Source organism: Dermacentor albipictus, chromosome 1 (assembly GCF_038994185.2).
Source record: "Dermacentor albipictus isolate Rhodes 1998 colony chromosome 1, USDA_Dalb.pri_finalv2, whole genome shotgun sequence".
Classification (NCBI taxonomy): domain Eukaryota; kingdom Metazoa; phylum Arthropoda; class Arachnida; order Ixodida; family Ixodidae; genus Dermacentor; species Dermacentor albipictus.
Window position 1 is genome coordinate 210,426,914 of NC_091821.1, and position 18,319 is coordinate 210,445,232.

General features: G+C 46.0%; 1 protein-coding gene and 1 pseudogene across 10 annotated transcripts in view; one reads left to right on the plus strand and one right to left on the minus strand.

The window, feature by feature from the left end:
• LOC135906632 (protein kinase C-like 3) overlaps positions 1-18,319 on the plus strand; it is a 59,583-nt gene that overhangs the window by 37,166 nt on the left and 4,098 nt on the right. For 8 of the 10 annotated variants that reach the window (XM_070530812.1, XM_065438115.2, XM_070530815.1 and 5 more), the window contains 3 exons: positions 530-609; positions 5,389-5,500; positions 11,476-11,541. In XM_070530812.1, coding sequence (XP_070386913.1) covers positions 530-609; positions 5,389-5,500; positions 11,476-11,541 — 258 coding nt within the window. Of the gene's footprint in view, positions 1-529; positions 610-5,388; positions 5,501-11,475; positions 11,560-18,319 lie in introns of all 10 variants that reach the window. The other 2 variants (XR_010565797.2, XR_010565796.2) reach the window with 1 other exon arrangement.
• Positions 13,921-14,100, minus strand: LOC135906695 (U2 spliceosomal RNA; annotated as a pseudogene).

Consider the following 18,319-nt stretch of genomic DNA (forward strand, 5'->3'; position numbering starts at 1 on the left):
CGTTAAGCGAAACGCTGTATACTGATATATGGGTTCTGTCTGCAAAAGGGAAAAATTATTAAATGCGCTTTTCTTGCTGTGTGCAGCAGAACTTTCACGAGTGTGGTTGCTTCAGAAAAGAAAAGCTGTGCATTTGGTACATTTGGCCCCCTTCCATAACTATGCCGTAAAGCAACTGGGCCAAATGGGAGCGATAGCTGCCGCGATCGTTGCGAAAATGAAAAGATGCGACGCAAAATAGCCGGTTTCGTCTCCGCTCAGTATTTCAGCTGGGGCGCTGTGCTTTCTTGTGCTGGTATTACTCGATGAAATGCTCGATGAGCGCACAGAATTACGGCGAGTACATCATGCAAGCACGTGTTTGTTTTCGCCCGATAAGTCACGGATGCGCAAACTTTACATTTCCTTCGTGCGAAGCCAATGGCACTTTGTACCTGTCATCTCTCAGGAGAAGCAATCGAGCGTCTCGGATTAAAAATTATCGTAAGTAGAAGAAAATAGCTAACACTTCCATTCGTGCCATTTGCAGTGGCCCTGGCAGCTCCTCTTCGGTTTCCCCGATCATTGACAGACGAAGCGTACAACATTTTGCAGGAGATTCTTCGCGAGGTACGTTGCACAACTATCACTCTTACTACAACGCCAACTTTACAGTGAAGCTGTTAGCCTCTAGTTGGTCGGGATTTTTCGTGTCCGTCAAGAAAAAAAACTTGAACCGAAAAAAAGTGCATATCTCCTTTGGAATCAGGAATACGACGCACAGCTCAGTATTCATTTCAATAAATAAAAGCACAAAAACAAGCGTCAAAACCGCATGATGGATGATAAGGCGCCTGTGAACAATGTGAGGTACGTTACTTCTCCCCGCGTGCGTCTCCCCATAGAGAAAGGAATTCTATTCCTTCCTCTATGGTCTCCCGGTAAAGATTACGGTGGCATAAGCTGCTCCGCTGGAAAAGGGGCAACAGCATCATACGAATCAGTGAGTGACGTCACCAAACTTCATATATAAAAGGGAGACCAGCCTAGCAACTCATTCAGTTCATTGCAAGACCGCTATGGGCAGACCACGCAAAGTTAAGACTCCCGAAGAGCAGCGTGAATACGATGAGCGTCGAAGAGTGCATCGTAATGCACTAGGCAGAACAATAACACATTTAATGTCCTCGTCGACGCCATTTAAGCGGTTTTCTAAGAGCTTCGTTGGCCATCCACTCTCGCAGGGTCGGAATGGCGAGTCAATTTTATTGCTCGTAAAATAAATTACAACGTTTTTGGTTGGGGGCTGGTAAAAAAGGCGACTGAAACAAGGTGGCGCAAAAAAAAAAGGTGGTGCTGTAGTTTTTTTTTCTCTTGTTTTTTAAAGGACGACTCGTTTACCTAAGGTGTTCTTCTGGCCGAGCCCAGCTTTTGTAAGATGCGACTAGAACCGCAGTACTGGCTACTCGTTACCTTGTTTACCGGAAATTCCCACAAGTTCCGAGTTGTATAGAAAGAACGTCGTGTGCGCAATGTGCAGGTTTGTTCGTATTCGAGGCCTTCTTCGTCTTACTCAATGTGCGGTGATGATGTTTCCCTATCTGGCATCTATCTTGTTTTTCGCTTTCTTTTTCAATTTCTATGCGCGCCACTTTCCGAGTCTCTCTGGTGTTCTGAGTGTAAATCCCGAATGCAGCCTACAGAAGACTTGGCCAACCCGGTTATACTGTTGAGCAACGGGCGTGCATTCGTTGGCACAGTCTCTTGCTTGTCACCTTGTGCGTACGTGTTAGTGTAATTCATTCATTCATTCATTTCATTTATTTCTAATTGTTTCATGGATTGTACAAAAAACCGTTGGGCCCGTAGCCAATGGCTAGTGTGGGCGCATAGTCAATATGCATATATCAGCAGATGCAAAATTTAGTACATATCTACTTCCTAGTGATACATTTTAATACAATTAAGCGATCACAAACACATGCAACTAACAAAAAATAGAGTAGATTATTAAAAAAATAACGAAGTAATTTTAGATTGATACAGCTTTTTGACGGCGATTACAAAATTGTTGGCCATTCATGGGGAATCGAATTCCAAATTTTAGCACCATGAAATCAATCGGTCGTTGACCGTACGTGTTACGAGAGACAGGTAAGTTAAACTTTATATTTGGTGCGTTCCTTGTATTACGATTAGGTATAGTGAACAAGACTGGCAGCAATGAGTGGTTTATATGTTGCTGGGTGCATTTCGGGGCGAAATTTTATGTGAAGTATATTTCCTTTGTGACATGAGGCAGCCGTCGTGCCACTCCTTGGCTTGCTCGTGCTTATCTCTACCTTGTGCGTACCATGCAATCTCCCCATATCGACTTATAAATCGCAATGCTTCCTGGATCCCTGTACTTGCCTTGTCTACCTGAGGCTGAAAAAAAAACTGCATTTTATCAATACACGTTCCCCGTATCCCTGGCTTGCATACAGTAATGGCAGATGTAATTTACATTGTCAACCTTCTACACTGGATAGCCATATAGACCGGAATCACCCAGCAATATATTCTTTAAAAAAACGAACAAAATTCTTATTCTGCCATTCTGTAAACCCCCTCCGTCCGCTTATTTTGCACATTCGTTCTCCAGTAATTACTTTCGGAATCCCTTACTTTCTGTTTCGAGGTAACGCGAATATTTCGTTTTTCAATTTGACATCCGTATTTACTAGTAACCTATGCCATGTTCGGCCATTGCACCTTTTCATGTTCCTTTCACCGGCTTCATACTTCTTTGCGCCTCGTAATTTTCTATGCTTTATTATAGCAGCATTTTCCTTGTTCCCTTTTAGATGCGTTTTTGGGTGTTCTCTCAAATGCACTGTCCCCTCATTTATCCACACCCCCATATATTGTATGTTGGCAAAAAAAAAAAAAACACGGGACCCAATTCTTAAGGCCAAGCTTTGTTGAGCATTCTTGCGCAGTTTTAGAGGTATATTTAATATAAGCCTCTATCGGCTGCGCAGGTACACACTGACGCCAAAATGACGCGCTTGTACAACTCATGGCAATAGCGCCAAAAGAAAAAGTAGTCTTGCACCGGCTTCCATAGTGCCTAATCCGCACCACACCCCATGCACCCTTTCTGTGCACCCTTAACTCTCAATATCTGATCACGCCCAGTAGACTGTGGCGTCTGATTAAAGGTTGTGCTCTACATGGTGTTTTTAGTTTACTGATTAGATTTATGACGCGTGCACCTAGTAGCAAGCGATTTAAATGCGCGGAAATCGTCAGCCAGGACTATTTCAGTAGTAGCGAGAGCAATTGAGTTTCGCAATCAACTGCGGAAAGGTACTCTGGACTACTAACTAATCAGAAAGGCAATTGACGCCATCACACGAATATAAAGCACTGCAGCGGACCCTTTAAGGTGTAAATGGTGCCCCCCCTCGGAAGATCCAGACAGCTGAGGAACAAATAGAAAACAAAGGATCAACAACCATGGAAATCGTCTTAATCTGTAAATAAAGAGTAATCTGTAAATAAATAAATCCTATTGTATCCCCATAGCGCTCTGTGTTTCGTTATGACCGCATTTCTCGTCCCCTTCGCTGTTATTCTTTCTGTGTTTCCACGTATCTATTGTCTTCGTTTATCCATATACCGAGGTATTTCCTGTATTGACACTGTCTGTATTGACAGTGTGCTCACCGGCGCCAGCGCCGTCCAGTGCAGGGTAGAAGAAATATATAGAGGCAAGTGCGTTGGCAGCGACTAATCGGGCCGGGAATATGTGGGCGACGATATGCGGCACTGGTGCAGAGGCACTGTGAAAGAAAGTCGGTGGGCGACTAGAGGTATTGGTAAGGGGAATATCTGGGCCCGTAGTCCCAAACAAGCTCCTTACGCTAGGAGTGTTCTTAAGCGTAAATACTAGCCGAGCGTCATTACAGGCATATCATTAGCGAAAGCAGTCTGCCAGTAGTGAACAGTACTTGTGAACAGAAACTTTCGTGACTTCGGCCCTGGTGAAGACGGCCGGAACGGCTGTAAGCTGTAATCTTGACATTGAAAACTATTCGCTGTAAAGATACGATGAAGACAGCAGCCTGACGCTTCCGCATTGTCTAACTATCCTTGGGCCGAATTCGCAAACTTTCGCTCGTAAGTGCTCTTTGTCATCAGCTGGCCGCCTTCGCCAATATGTCCTATCTTTACTATTGGCTAGAATAAGCTCTTTCGAACATTTCTGTCGCAAGAGCGTTCAGAGAATACGGACCTTTATAAAAATATCCTAAGAATTCAGGTGCCACGTACACGAATTCAGGCGCCGCAAAAATGTTCATCGCCTCCAAGCCAAGTTATTTTGCAGTTACACTTACTGATTTATTGATTCTATAGTGTTGACCGGGTGGTGTTCTTTACGTATGCGGGTTCCCGCTGGGACTGCTACTGCAATGAGCAGAATGTGTCCTGCGGTTCCTATTGCGTCCTTAACACAATGGGGTTTCGAGGCTGACGAGGCTCTGAAACGTGCTCCTCCATCTTCTTGGCAGTTGTAGGACATCGCTGGGGGCCGATATGTTTGCCCCCGCCTGCAACAATCCGTTGAGCATGCCGTCAGTTGCAGGAGTCAGGAAGTGCAGCACTTACCTTTAACACGCGTCTCAAATACGGCGACTAAAGTCGTAGAATTTGACTAAGAGTCTCGGATATCACTTTCCAACGTACATAGGTTTCTCACACAAACCATATTCTCCGACTCCATAAAGAGGTGTTTGCGCTACATTCGTTGGATTATTTTTTTGTTCTCATTTGTCAAGTGTATGTCTCTATTTCTTGGCGTTCTGAACATACTGATTCAACTCTACGGCTTAGGCTCATGACCGCCGGCGCCATCCAACCTCGTTTTCACCTGTAGCAAACTCGGGACTCTGCCGCCTCACCTGTCAACTTTCTCGCCACCTCGTGGCTATTTTGTTGAATACTGAAAAGGTGTTAGAATAGCAAAAACGAATGGCTGCCCTGCACACAAAATAGAGCGGTAAGCGTGACAGTTGCTTACACGGCACAGGGAGCGACAGCAACCAAGGAGCGCGCCCTCCTTGTGCTCATTTTTTTCATCTCGGCGTTTCCCGAGAGAAGTGCTAGGCGAATGTTGTCTGCACAAATTTCGTGAAAGTTCGCTCTGCTTTAGGAAGACTGTGGCGAGCACCACGCACACTTACACGCCCACGCGCCCTCCCGCCTGTGTTCTAACATACTTGCACAGGTCAAAAATACTTCCTGGTTAACAGTGAACTGACTATCCACGTAGCATTTCACCAGCCGATAAAACACTCGTGCCCTCACCCACATGGGTCACATGGTACCCAAGTGCATAAAATTGGGCATCTTTTTCACCCCAAGGATCCTGCAATGCGGCTCGGGTGTCGTGCGAGCGGCGTACCCGGCAACGGTGGCTTCCAGGAGATGATGCAGCACAAATTCTTCGCTACCATCGAGTGGCGGGCGCTCATAGGTGAACCATGGTGTTTTGCATTCTCGCTTGCTTGCTTCTTTTTTTTTCTTCGTTACTTTCTTCCTCCTGCAACGTACCCGAATCTCTAAGCTATATTTCCTGCGACATATATTTTTCGAAGCTGCGACGCTCTTATTGTTTTTTTCTCGGCCTCCTCGCTCATTGTCATGTCCCAGTGGCATGTGCTGGAGGGCGTGTAAACGCGCCCACTTCAGCCTCACAGTGTCACTTTCTCGCTGCACAGAGGGGGTATTCTGTAAGAGTCCACCTAGTGGACTGTCCATTTCAGGTTCTGCTGATTGGCTAGGGCCGCTCGTCTCCTCCTCCCTCGTACAGCTGCATCCAATCAGCAGTGGTCGAAATGGACAGTCCACTAGGTAGACTCTTACAGAATACCCTCCCCCCCCCCCCCAGGAAGTCGCGATTCGGAGAAATCGCGCTTTATTCTTTCAAACCTAACAGTTGGCATGTATGAACAGCATGCTCCAATTTCCCAAGAACAGCGAACATATTCGACCTAGTATTAAGAATAGCAGTGGTTTTAATTGTCGTTTTGATTATCCGTTCCATTTCGTCGGCCTCCAATATTAGCATGAATCCGAAAAAAGTACCTCTTTATTTAAGGAAGCCGTTTGTTTTCTTTGATTTATCGTTTTTTTTATCACTGGGATAGACTAGTTTCCACATTTAACCTATATAGTCCAAACTTGAAACTTACAGCAATGTGCGTTTTTATTCTAACAATTTTAATCCAATATTTGTAGCCATGTTATCGCCTACATTTAGCGACTAAGGTTGCATCTTTTGACCCACGTTTGTAAAAAAAAACACGATTCTTATTTAATCTTATCATCATCCGTTCTCGGTCAGCCATAGGATAATATAGTAAGCGTAAAGAGTGGACACTCCCGTAGGCCTCTGCGGCCGACTTTGGCTCTCAGCCCACCTAGCGGAATAGGCGAAGCGCACCAGCCTCCAGGATGGTCGCCGCACGCTGGCGAGTCTCGGAGGCCACGATTTCATTTTCATTGCTTTTATTAATGGCACGAGCATCTACTGACAATCTCGTCTCTTGCGCAGCGCTTCCGTTTCGCCTCCTGAGACGACCGGGGACAAAATTCAAAATAAATTGAAAAAAAAGAGAAAGAATAGTACAGTGCAAAATTTATGGGTTTCATTATGTATATATTATCAGAGCATAAGTTTAGTTACAAGTTCAGTTACTGAAGTGTCTGGACTAACTAAAATTAATTAGAAATCACTCAGACGACCGGGGACGAAATTCAAGATAAATAAAACATAGAAAAAAATACGTAGTACAGTACAAAATTCGTGGTCTTCATTATAGATATATCAGAGCATAAGTTTAGTTAGAAGTTGAGTTACTGAAGTCTCTGGAATAATTAAATAATTAGAACTCACTGATTACTGCACACTAAAGCACAGAATCGTAGACTTAGAGACCCGCCATGTGTGCACGACGTTGGCGAAATTTGTAGAAACGCGGAAGTAGAAAGCGGAGGTAATGACGTCACTAATTAGGTCTAATTAATGGAATTAACCGGCTAATTAATGGAAAACAGTTACCTCCGAGTTCGGTTCGTGCGTTGCGTTCACCTAAAGTTAACCTAAAGGACACCAACGCTGAGGGGCGAGTGCCACTAAAAGACACCTAAATGAAATATTAGGGTCAACTACTATTTTTATGTCTTTTTTGTGACCAGTAACATTGTATAAATAGAGTTATTTCATACAGGCACTTGTAACGCTGTTTATAAATATGTTGCGACGATGACAGTACAAAGGTGTTTCACTTTATGAATTAAATTCATATTCGTTATGTTTCAAGCTGTAACTTAGCACAACAATCATGCCAACTGCTAGTGAGGAAGTAGAACTTTATCGTTTGTGATATTGTACTTCTAATAACTCGCACCAAAAGGAGTATCTTAAATAAATGTGTAAAGTTCCTTCAATATCAATCAGCTTGCTGGACAGCCAAGTACACAAAAATAGCAGACAACAATTTACTGCAGCAAGTTTGTGAGAAAAGTGGCAGACGCATAAAAACGGGAAGAAACTGTGGTATGCAAGAAATGGAGAATAGTCGGAAATTAATGGCGTGATGGCAATGAACTTTACACAAGCACAAAAACACATGAGATCTGTTAAAACTATCCAAAGAATGAAAAAAAAAAGAACTGCATGGACAAGGGGGCCTGCAATTTTTTACTCAATATGGGTTTGTTTTAGAAGGAATAAGTATGACGCTTTTTCTTCTACTTCTACGAAGGAGGGTGAATTAAGGTAGCAAAATTATGCGAACGGTTGCGTGCTAAAATAAACTGGCTATGTAAACATTTGGGCAAGCACGAACATCCTCATCTCGAATGTGTAATCCAGTGCAAGGTATTGGTATCTCAGCCAATTACGCACTTCGACTGTGTTGAGGGTCTTCACCTGCTGTCTTCAAAGCCTTGCAATGGTCTTCTGGTACTCGGAAATTTCCCCTTGAATATGCATGATGTCCTTTGGCTGTAGAGCGTATTTTTGAGGAAGGAATAGTGGAGATACCTGCAATACGTAGAATTACAGGCAGAAGGCAAGCGATACTGAAGGCTTCAAAGCTATTGAATGTAGATGCTACTTTCCTTCGTGTAAGCAATACTGGAGCCTTCAAAGCTTTTGAATGGAGATGCCACGTTCCTTCGTGTAATGCATATTTTTCTGATTACGGTCAAGCAAGCACTGTTACAAATGCTAAGAAACAGGAAACTTTCTACGGTAATGACTGCATACAGAACTAAAACATGAAAACGCATATCGTCAGCCCAGTGCAAAACAACTAACAAAGCTCGAGCGCACATAGCCTGCTACAGAGGTTAAGACGGCGCACATTACTGTCATACTGTAAATCTTGCATGTGCACGGCTTAAGAAATAGCCAGATTTCTTTTTCGAAACTGGCGCACCATACTTTTTCAGAAGCGGCTGCGTGTAACCTTCTTGAACAAATCAACATAAAGCCCTCTGCACCGAACGGCATGTGTTCATAAGCAGCATGTCTTAAAGAACCGACCCGCCGTGGTTGCTCAGTGGCCATGGTGTTGGGCTGCTGAGCACAAGGTCGCGGGATCGAATCCCGGCCCCAGCGGCCGCATTTTCATGGGGGCGAAATGCGAAAACACCCGTGTTCTTAGATTTAGGTGCACGTTAAAGAACTCCAGGTGGTCGAAATTTCCGGAGTCCTCCACTACGGCGTACCTCATAATCACAAAGTGGTTTTGGCACGTTAAACCCCATCATTCTTCTCTCGACGAACCATTTTATTTTATTTTCGAACTTCGTCATTGTATCGAACGTGCCTCGGAGCTCGGACGCTGCCGCGTAGCTGTTATCGTTGGCGTCACCGCTCATTGCTGCGTATGATAAGAAAGAAAGAATGCAAAATGAAATTCAACGCCGCAAATAGGCGGCGGCTGTTTATGGCTTCAAGGCCGTCATGCCCACCTCCATCACTCGTTCTTGCGGCTAACAGTGGCATAATGAAACACAGAAGAGAATAAGCCTTTAATAACTTGCAAAACAGCTTCTTGTGGCCTTACCATGAAACGGCGCCGAAACACTGGTGTCAGACGCTGGCAGAAGAATCCAACAATGACCCTCGGGCTCATTTTACAGAATAACGACGCCGCGATTCCGGCGATGGGGCATGATCGGGCTTCGCATGTGTTGGATCGTGCCGCCTGTTAAGCTGCTCGCCACGGCCGCAGCCACATTTTTCTTGACGTATTCTACGACCTAGCGGAATTGGCGAATCTCCATAGCTCAGCCGCGAAACGGCTCGAGCAGCTTGAGTGTCCACTCTTGTCGTTTACTATACTCTATCGGCCAGCCGCGATCCCAGTGATAATGTTTGGCCAGTGCGCCGCTCGGGTCGCCGAGCGCAAAGCAACAAAACCGATAAGCCTGAATAGAATCGTTCGATTATACCGGCCCAGCCCACAGCTCTGCAGCAGCTCGCTTCTGCTACGCGAAAGAGCCCGTACGACGACGGTTTGCCATCAGTGCCGGACAAGCCAGACGAGATAAGATGCCGAGTGCATTATGCACTGAACGACGCGGACCAAGAAATGCGACCTTGACACAAAATTTGAGCAACAAATCAGGGCCAAACGCGAAATATCATTTTAAGGTTGCCATAACAACTGCTGCTGCAAATCTCATGAATGGAAATGTCTAAACGATAGGCATGCCAGTGCATGTCGTCTGTATCGAAAAAGAAAAGAAAGCGCCGACATTGCTTATATGTAGCTGTAGCTCTGAGTCATAAAGTACTCGCAGATTACCTGCAGCGATTCACGTCACAAAACTGAGCGTAACGTTAATGTTCTAGAAAATTTTCCCTTTTAGGCGGTATATACTTATCGCCCAAAGAGTCGGCCTTTTATGCGAAGCATACTAGCCGCACAACCACGCTCTTCCTTGCTGCGCCGCGCGCGGCCGCGTAGCTACCATATGACGTCATAACAGCTGCAAAGCGGACGCTTAAGCTTCGCCTTCAAGAGTAGAACGCGACAGCGTTCCCGTCGACCCGCCAAGGGGTGTAAGACAATGGGCTACGGCGCAGCGACTACGCGCCCCGCATCGGACGCGGTGAGCGTCGAGCAACGCAGCGTTCGGCGCGACAACGAAATGTGCGCCTGAGCAAGCGACGCACGCCTGAGCCGACGCCGACGACACCGGCTTTTCTGCGACACGAGCTCCTTAACGCTGTCGCGTTAAAATAAAGGCTAGTATGCTTCGCATCCTGGGCTTAACCTTAGCTAAGCCACAGCCATTTTTTTCCTACTTATTTCTCGACGACTCCGAAGAGCATCTCTGGGGATCAACCACACGCGTCGAGTAACCACTGCTGAACTTATTTGAGCATGTAAGATGCACCCCTACCGCAAAATCTGTGTGACATACTAGAGCTGTGTCTTTTTCTTTGTTGTTGTCTGGCGATGGGCACTGGAATAGCTGTGGTGCAATGTAATTTGAACATTACCAAGAGCAAACTAAGCTCTAGTTCTATCGCCATCGCAGAGAACTTGCATATGTACGCCCATAAAGGAAGGAAACAACTAGGAGGAATACTTACGCAGTAAAATTGAAGCCAAGAAAAGTCGGCCCAACACGTGATCATGTCGCGGTAAGTTCGAGAGTCTGCCACCGCTGCGCTCAGCTCACGTTCTTACGAAAATACAACAGGTGCGACAGCAGCGCGCAGCTGCCACATTCCCGCGTTGCAACGAAGACGACAAATGTACGCGCTGCCATAAACGACCGAAGCTGCACGCGCAAATTGGGAGCATATGTGCATAGAGCGGCTGGCAAAGCACCCGAACGAGTGCGCGTCGGTGAAAACCCACCTGGAACAAAGCACAGTCCACCGAGCGCGGGGTCACCCTTTGGGCCGACTAGCTCAGAGAGAAAATGCGGAGGCGATGGCTTCACGGAGAGTTGGCTTGCGAAGGCTGTCTGTGTGCCGTAATGCTCCTTCCTGGTTTATTTCCTTCTTCCAGGTGTGGGACCGACGGAAACGCGACGTTAGACAATTAAGGTATCCGTCTTACCAGCCGATGCGGCAGCTGCCGTGCTAGATTCAACTGAAGAAGAACGGCAGATTGGGCGTCCATATATAGCGCTGTTTTTAAACATCATAGATTCAACGCTGGCTCAACCTCCCAGCCGACGAGAGCGTGCAAAGGCGTTTAATTCACAGTTTACCGGCTAAAAACGATGATCCGACAAGAGGCACGCGGTGAGTGCCACTGTAACTAACGAAAGCATCGAGGAAGCTCGCAATTCAAATTTCTGATAGGGGCACGCACCATATGTGGCAGGTTTCACCGGGTGTATCTGACGAGCGACAACTTTCCCCCGCATTCAAAATCGCTGTAACGCAATTGCATTAACGATGTTTGGTCCCAGGAGATGTACGCCTAAATCCTCGCTCGGTCTCCCGGACCCCAAGAGAAGAAGCTGCAGCTAGCGGAAGTAAGCCGTAATCACATAGTGAGTCGAACCACGCATATACGTTACACACGAAGGATGCTGGACGTATTAAATTGATTATTGAACGAAAAGGCATACTTCTTCTTTTCAAATGACTTTGTTGCTTTGGAGAATTTGCTTTCTTTTTCTTTATCTCTGTGGTTATCTGTGCGTTCTCCCCTTGCACCGGACAGAGCACATTCAAAATCGCTTTCCTATATAGAAACGCAGAGCGTGATAGTCATGCAACGTTTTCGCCTTCTTAAAGTAGAGCAATTGAAATGAGCACCTCACACTAAGGGGACGCGGTAAACATCGATGGGCACCGTCATCAGCGAGGAAAGATCGAGGCACTTGGTGATCAAGAGCCACGATGCAGTCTAGAAAGAGCGAAAGAAAGCTGAATGAATGTTTTTGTATTTTATTTTCATTCTAAGTGGCTCACTAAGTAGCCCGAAGCGGTGAACAAAAGCAATCGCTAGGCTCTAGCGACTCTCTCAGTTTCTTAACTTCATTACTGGGATTTTCCGGTTATACCCGACTGTCCAGTTATAGAATCTCACGTGATCTTGAGAAGAATCCTCTGTCACTACTGGAAAACATTGAGAGAGCTCCAGTGCCACCGGAACTCCTACAAACGGCTGGGCAATGCTGAAAGCTCCACCGCAATCTGAAGATGCAGCTTGGACGCAGCAGTAGACACGTACAAAGCCATACATGCGCCATCTATTCAGATGCAAGATACTCGCGGTTAGCGAACTCTCCGCGAACGTAACCCTCACCCTGAATTTATCAACACTGCTCTTTTTTGGCTGATGCCTCCACTTTGGTATTCTGTGTCAGCTTCTAGCCGTTTACGTGACGTTGCAAGTAACCTTGACACGTGCCTAGGTTGAGTACATACATACATACATACATACGTACGTACGTACGTACGTACATACATACATACATACGTACGTACATACATACATACATACATACATACATACATACATACATACATACATACATACATACATACATACATACATACATACATACATACATACATACATACATGCATGCATGCATGCATGCATGCATGCATGCATGCATGCATGCATGCATACATACATACATACATACATACATACATACATACATACATACATACATACATACATACATACATACATACATACATACATACATATATACATACATACATACATACATACGAAAACCCGGCGACGTTAAAGCCTCGCATGATGCAAGCGATGAAAAGAAGCCTTGACGTAGTAGCTAAACCGGCTTCAGAACTCGCAGTCGTTGGTTCGATTCCAGCTGGGATACCTTTTAAAGCGACAGCCTTCTTTCGATCTTTCACCGGTTTTCGTGGTGGGCGGCCTGATGTGGGCGCGTGCACTCGCACGACCGAGCTTCGTAACCTATAGTCGGATACAACTTTAGAAAAAAGGGGAGGCCCCGCCCAGATGACCGAAGCGGCGAAGTCACCGGCCGTCCGGCGCATGACGTCGGTCCAGAGTGCGCGCCCATTGGTGGATGCTCCTGTGCATCCGCCTCGGAGGAGTAAACGCCCCCTTTTTTCTAAAGTTGCAGCCGACTATAGTTAAGCGACGCGTTCGTCGTCGAACTGTGATATGTGAGTGCTGACGTGCGAGAGCTTTGTATGTATTGTCTGAAGGTATCGATGCCATAGTCGGTGGTGGAACTGCGTCAAGCTTCTCCACCGCCTGGGCTGACGGTTGCGGGTCGCGTTCGTCGTCGAAGACCTCTGCGCGTCTCTTGTCGAAATGCGCCGTTTCGTGTGGCCGGCTCGCCACACCTACGCTTAGACCGACTTCCACAGTGTGTGGGATGGGCGCGATCATAATGCCAATGGTCGCTCGGAGGCGTTTATCTGGCCCCTGGGGTAGAACAGACGAGCGGAGAAGAAAGCGCAGATGCGTAGCCGTTATCATGCCAGTGTTGTCACAGAGTCATCATTCCGTATAGTCCTCATGACGCCGTCGCTTGTTGCCATGGCGTCTTGGTCACGCTACCATCATCGTCGCGCCGTCACCTCAATCGTTGTCATTTCGTCGCGTTGACACCATCGTCGTCGGCGTCACCACACTGTCACGCCATCTACCAAAACATGTCGGCGATAATTTGTGCCGCCACCAACAAACAGCATCATCGACGTCAACAGTTTACTTCATAAATATTGCTAGTGTGTTTGTTTGATTTCTGCCGTTCACATATAAAGGGGCTATTTGCTTACGTTGCCAATCATACTCGATGGTTTCTATAGCAATTTTTACAGCGAAGCTGTATATGGCTAGGATCTGAAAAAAATTGTGTGCGTCTATCGAGTCGTGTAGATCGATAATTACTCCCCATACGTGGGCCGATTCCGAAGATAGTGCTATACGGGGCCGACGCGCGACGGAGGTGAAACAGGCTTTAAGCACTCCGCCAACTTGCAAAAATAAGTTTAATATCTTAGGTCCATATACAACCCGTATCAGATATTAAGCTGAGAGGAACGAATACTACACTTTCACCCGCGTCCGCCATGTCTACGTTCGCACCGCCCTCTCTTTGTCGGCGTTCCAAGCGCTTGCCTATCTCTTTTCCTTTCCTTCCGCTCTCCCGTGGCGGCGGTCCCGTAAGCGTGCTGCCCGCCAGTACCGCGTGGCGGAAAGAAATGCGAACCGTCCATGTCGCGCAAACCTGGAACGTTTCACCGGAGCAACGGCCAGGTTTCAGAGGGAGTCAGTGGGGAACCAATCTTGTTTGGCCTGTGTTGTGTGTGACCGCTTGCGGTTTTTGAGTGACCTCACAAATATTACTGCACTGCGGGACGTCGACCACGAACGATCGCTTGGCTACGGTGAAGCAGTGTGTGCCCTCGGAGTGCGGTGAGGTGTGTGTCTGTTCTACGTGCCGGGATTCGTTGGTTAAACGTGTCGTGCCACGTTTTGCAAACAATACATGTTGAACGAAAAAAACACACGGCGAAAACGTGAAACGAACGAAAACGTGAACACACGCCACGATTGGCCCACTTCCTATACTAATAACCGCTGTTCGCACTAAAATAAAACAAAAACGCGAAAATGACATCACAGAAGATATCGGTGGTGTAGGCACGTGTCAAAGTTGCGCATAACGCCATTAAAGAATAGCTCAATTCGTTCGCCTCATTATGGGAAATGAAATAAACATGCGCGTGGGCGTGTACGGCCAATCTCACGCGGCTGACAAGTCATTGATAGTAGTTTGGAGCGGTGGACGCATGTTCCAGGGATGGCGAACTAGTTCTTGTCTCAAACCTTGTATAGTGCTCTTTACTTTGATAAGCACAATAACAGCCATGCAGTTTATCTTCCTTGTCTGGTGCGTCCCTCCGGGGTTGCCAGTAGTACTCGGCGCTTTACAAGATAAAAGAAGGCCAACTAGCCCAGTTTATCGCTCTACTTAATGGTCATGTCAGTAATTTAGAAGAACTGGGACAACAGACAGATATTGTGCCAGGTGCAAGCTGCGCTTATGAGAAGTTTAAAAAATTAGGCGCTTTAACATTTGTTGACCTTGTGGATTTCCAATACCTACGCCTTAAACCTTATAGAAGGAAATGGTAAAGTTTTGAATTTTCAGGCAAACCCCGATCTACAAAAACGCTCACTTTTTTGTAATGTCAATGCTTCTCGCTACCTCGAGTTGCAAGACTTCTTTACATCAGTGCAAAACTTTCATAGACGACTTGCTTAAAGGAACGAAACAAAAAATATTTTCCACTCTTAAGGGTGCTGCTTTGTACCAAGGCTAACACTCTTACCGTTAACCCGCTGTGGTTGCTCAGTGGCTATGGATTTGGGCTGCTGAGCACGACGTGGCGGGATCGAATCGCGGCCACGGCGGCCGCATTTCGATGGGGGCGAAATGCGAAAACACCCGGGTACTTAGATTTAGGTGCACGTCAAAGAACCCCAGGTGGTCGAAATTTCCGGAGTCCTTCACTACGGCGTGCCTCAAATTCAGAAAGTGGTTTTGGCACGTAAAACCCCATAATTTAATTAACTCTTACGTTTAAGGCTGTAACAAAAAAGCATTTTACACGACAGCGAGATTTAAACTACACCTGCTATGAAAAAAATCCGTAGTCGAAAACTGCGTAATAAGACTCTTTACCTGGCGCTCACCTCAATACCAGACACGATATTTGACATAAATAGCTAATACAGTTTATTTATGCAATTTATGTATCGTCTGATGCAGCTATCATGTTTACTTGTCACAAAAGTTCGCCAGGCTATAAAATTTAATTTGTCGCCTTCAAGGCTAACACCCTCACACTTCAGGGCGAGGGCGTTAGCCACGGGAGCAACCACGCAAACATTTTTTTACCTTGAAGGTCGTGTTTTTTGGACTTTTGGAGAACTGAAGCACTTCGCTGACGACAAGTGCCTGATGGGCAACATGCGATCGCAGCATTTGCGTTAGCCTGGGATGCAGGAAGCTTGTCTGATAAGAATACAGAGAGGCAGCGACGGGCATGCAGTGAAAGCGCAGAAAAACACGCACTCTCTAACATGGATTCAGGCACCCAGATAGCATCCTAATATGTGGATGCTGTTCGCGATGTTCTATCATGGGTAAAATGTGTGAGTAATGAACGCATCTCAGCTGCTTTTAAACGCGTTTCAAACAAACATGCCACTTTGCATGTTTCCCGCGCTTCCTAAGTTATTGCTATTGTTAGCATTATCAATGAAGAGTTCCTAAAAGGTGACGAATCGTGGTGCATCGCGATGTAGAGTGATCAGAATTTCCCGGCACGTTTATCACCAGAACGATAAGACAAGAAGGGACAACGGCAGTTCTTGTTTTTCTCAGGAACAGACGGCATGGTATCAGCGGATGTCAGCAATTCAGTATTTTAATAAATGCTCACAGGTCACGTATTTGATCATCCTTTGTTTCAACTGAAGCTCCGGCTTTTGACTCGAGTTTTAGTGTAGACGAATGTGCATAGTACGATGGACCGCGCAGGACTCTTTCATGGTTATTTAGCTATAGGATCCTGGTAGCGCCACTCTTTTGCGTTAAGCTGATCCCAATGCGAGTTTAATGTAAACGGTGATATTTAGCTGTGACCCGCCGTGGTTGCTCAGTGGCTATGGTATTGGGCTGCTGAGCACGAGGTCGCGGGATCGAATCCCGGCCACGGCGGCCGCACTTCGATGGGGGTGAAATGCGGGAACACCCGTGTACTTAGATTTAGGCGTACGTTAAGGAACCGCAAATGGTCGAAATTTTGGTCGTTAAAGAACCTCCGGTGGACGACACAGGCGCTCTTCTGACAGCCAGTTTCGGTTTCAAGAAGCCTTCCAAGGGGAACTATTTGTTCGCGTAACTCGCACATGAACAGCGCTGTTCAAAATTTGATCGTTGGAATAGGCAGAGTCGAGGACGGGCCCCAAAGTACTCATTTACCGTAGCCATCTATTGTGTACGATAGGAAATTAATTACCGTAACTTCGCTAATTACGCACGAAATTGCGGTAATTGCTCCATATCTAGAGGCTGCCAATCCGTACACTCGAACCGTAAACATAACGTTACCGTGATTTATATTTTTCTCATATTAAAAATTTGGTGCAGCTAAAGAAAAAAGACACCCTGTATACAGAGTTCGTGGTAATAGATACTGTGAAGGCCTCTCTCACGCCATGCCGCCCACTCCCTGGCACCGACCCTGGGCGTGTGTCGATTTCTTCCCAAGTTACAGCTGTTGCGAACCTTTAAACATGGATAGCAGAGCGATCATAAATATATGTATTTATTTCAGTGCGCAGATGCAGCTAAGGAAAGTACATGGAAAGAACTGATGTGCACACCCCTGCTCAATTTTTAATGAAATAGAAAAGTGATGCATCTTCATAAAGCATCATCAAAAGAGTCGAAAGTCCTTCAAAGTGGCTGACTTTGTATAAGCCGTTCAGGCGCACGCTTTTACACCTTGTTAAGCTGAAGGAGACAACATACCTCCGAAGCAATACTTTACTGAACAAAGTCCCTGCCATTCGGTTGCATTGGATATGACTTCTAATTAGTGCGTAGGCAAAGCAATATGTCGCGGTCAGAAAGCGTGTTTTCGTTATTTTCCGCAGGCCCGGATGCCGTGGCTAATGTAACGGGCGGTTCTCCATATAGTTGCCTGAGATGCGTCCCGCTAAACATCTCGATCGTCTGAAAATACTTGTTTTCGTCCCACGGAAAGAAATGTGCGTTTTGTGAAACAAAACGAATGATCCTCTTTCTTCCATCCGCGACTGCAGCTCTAGCTTGGCTGCCATGTACTCTCATAGCACAGCTAGCAAGGCAATTTTCTGATCCATTTTCCAAATTATCTGAGCTATTTATGCGATACTGATACCTGATACTTGATACCTCTGCTAAGGAAATGCGAATGTAGAGACACCGAATGTCCTTTTTAGTTTCTTTCTCGTCATTGTTCAAATGTTTATACAAAAAAACGCACACTATCTTGTCATTAGTGAATTGTTAAGAAGCCGCTTTGTAGCGTCGACTGTAGTGTCCTTCCAATCGCGGCAGTCGCAATTTCAAGAAGCGGTCAAATGGCGACTCGTACGCCTACTTCTGTATGAAAGGCATTGCTAGAGGTAAAATCTGCGAGTAACGAACGCATCTCAGCTGCTTTTTATGCACGTTTCAAACAGACATGCCACTTTGCATGTTTCCCGCGTTTCCTAAATTATTGCTATTGTTA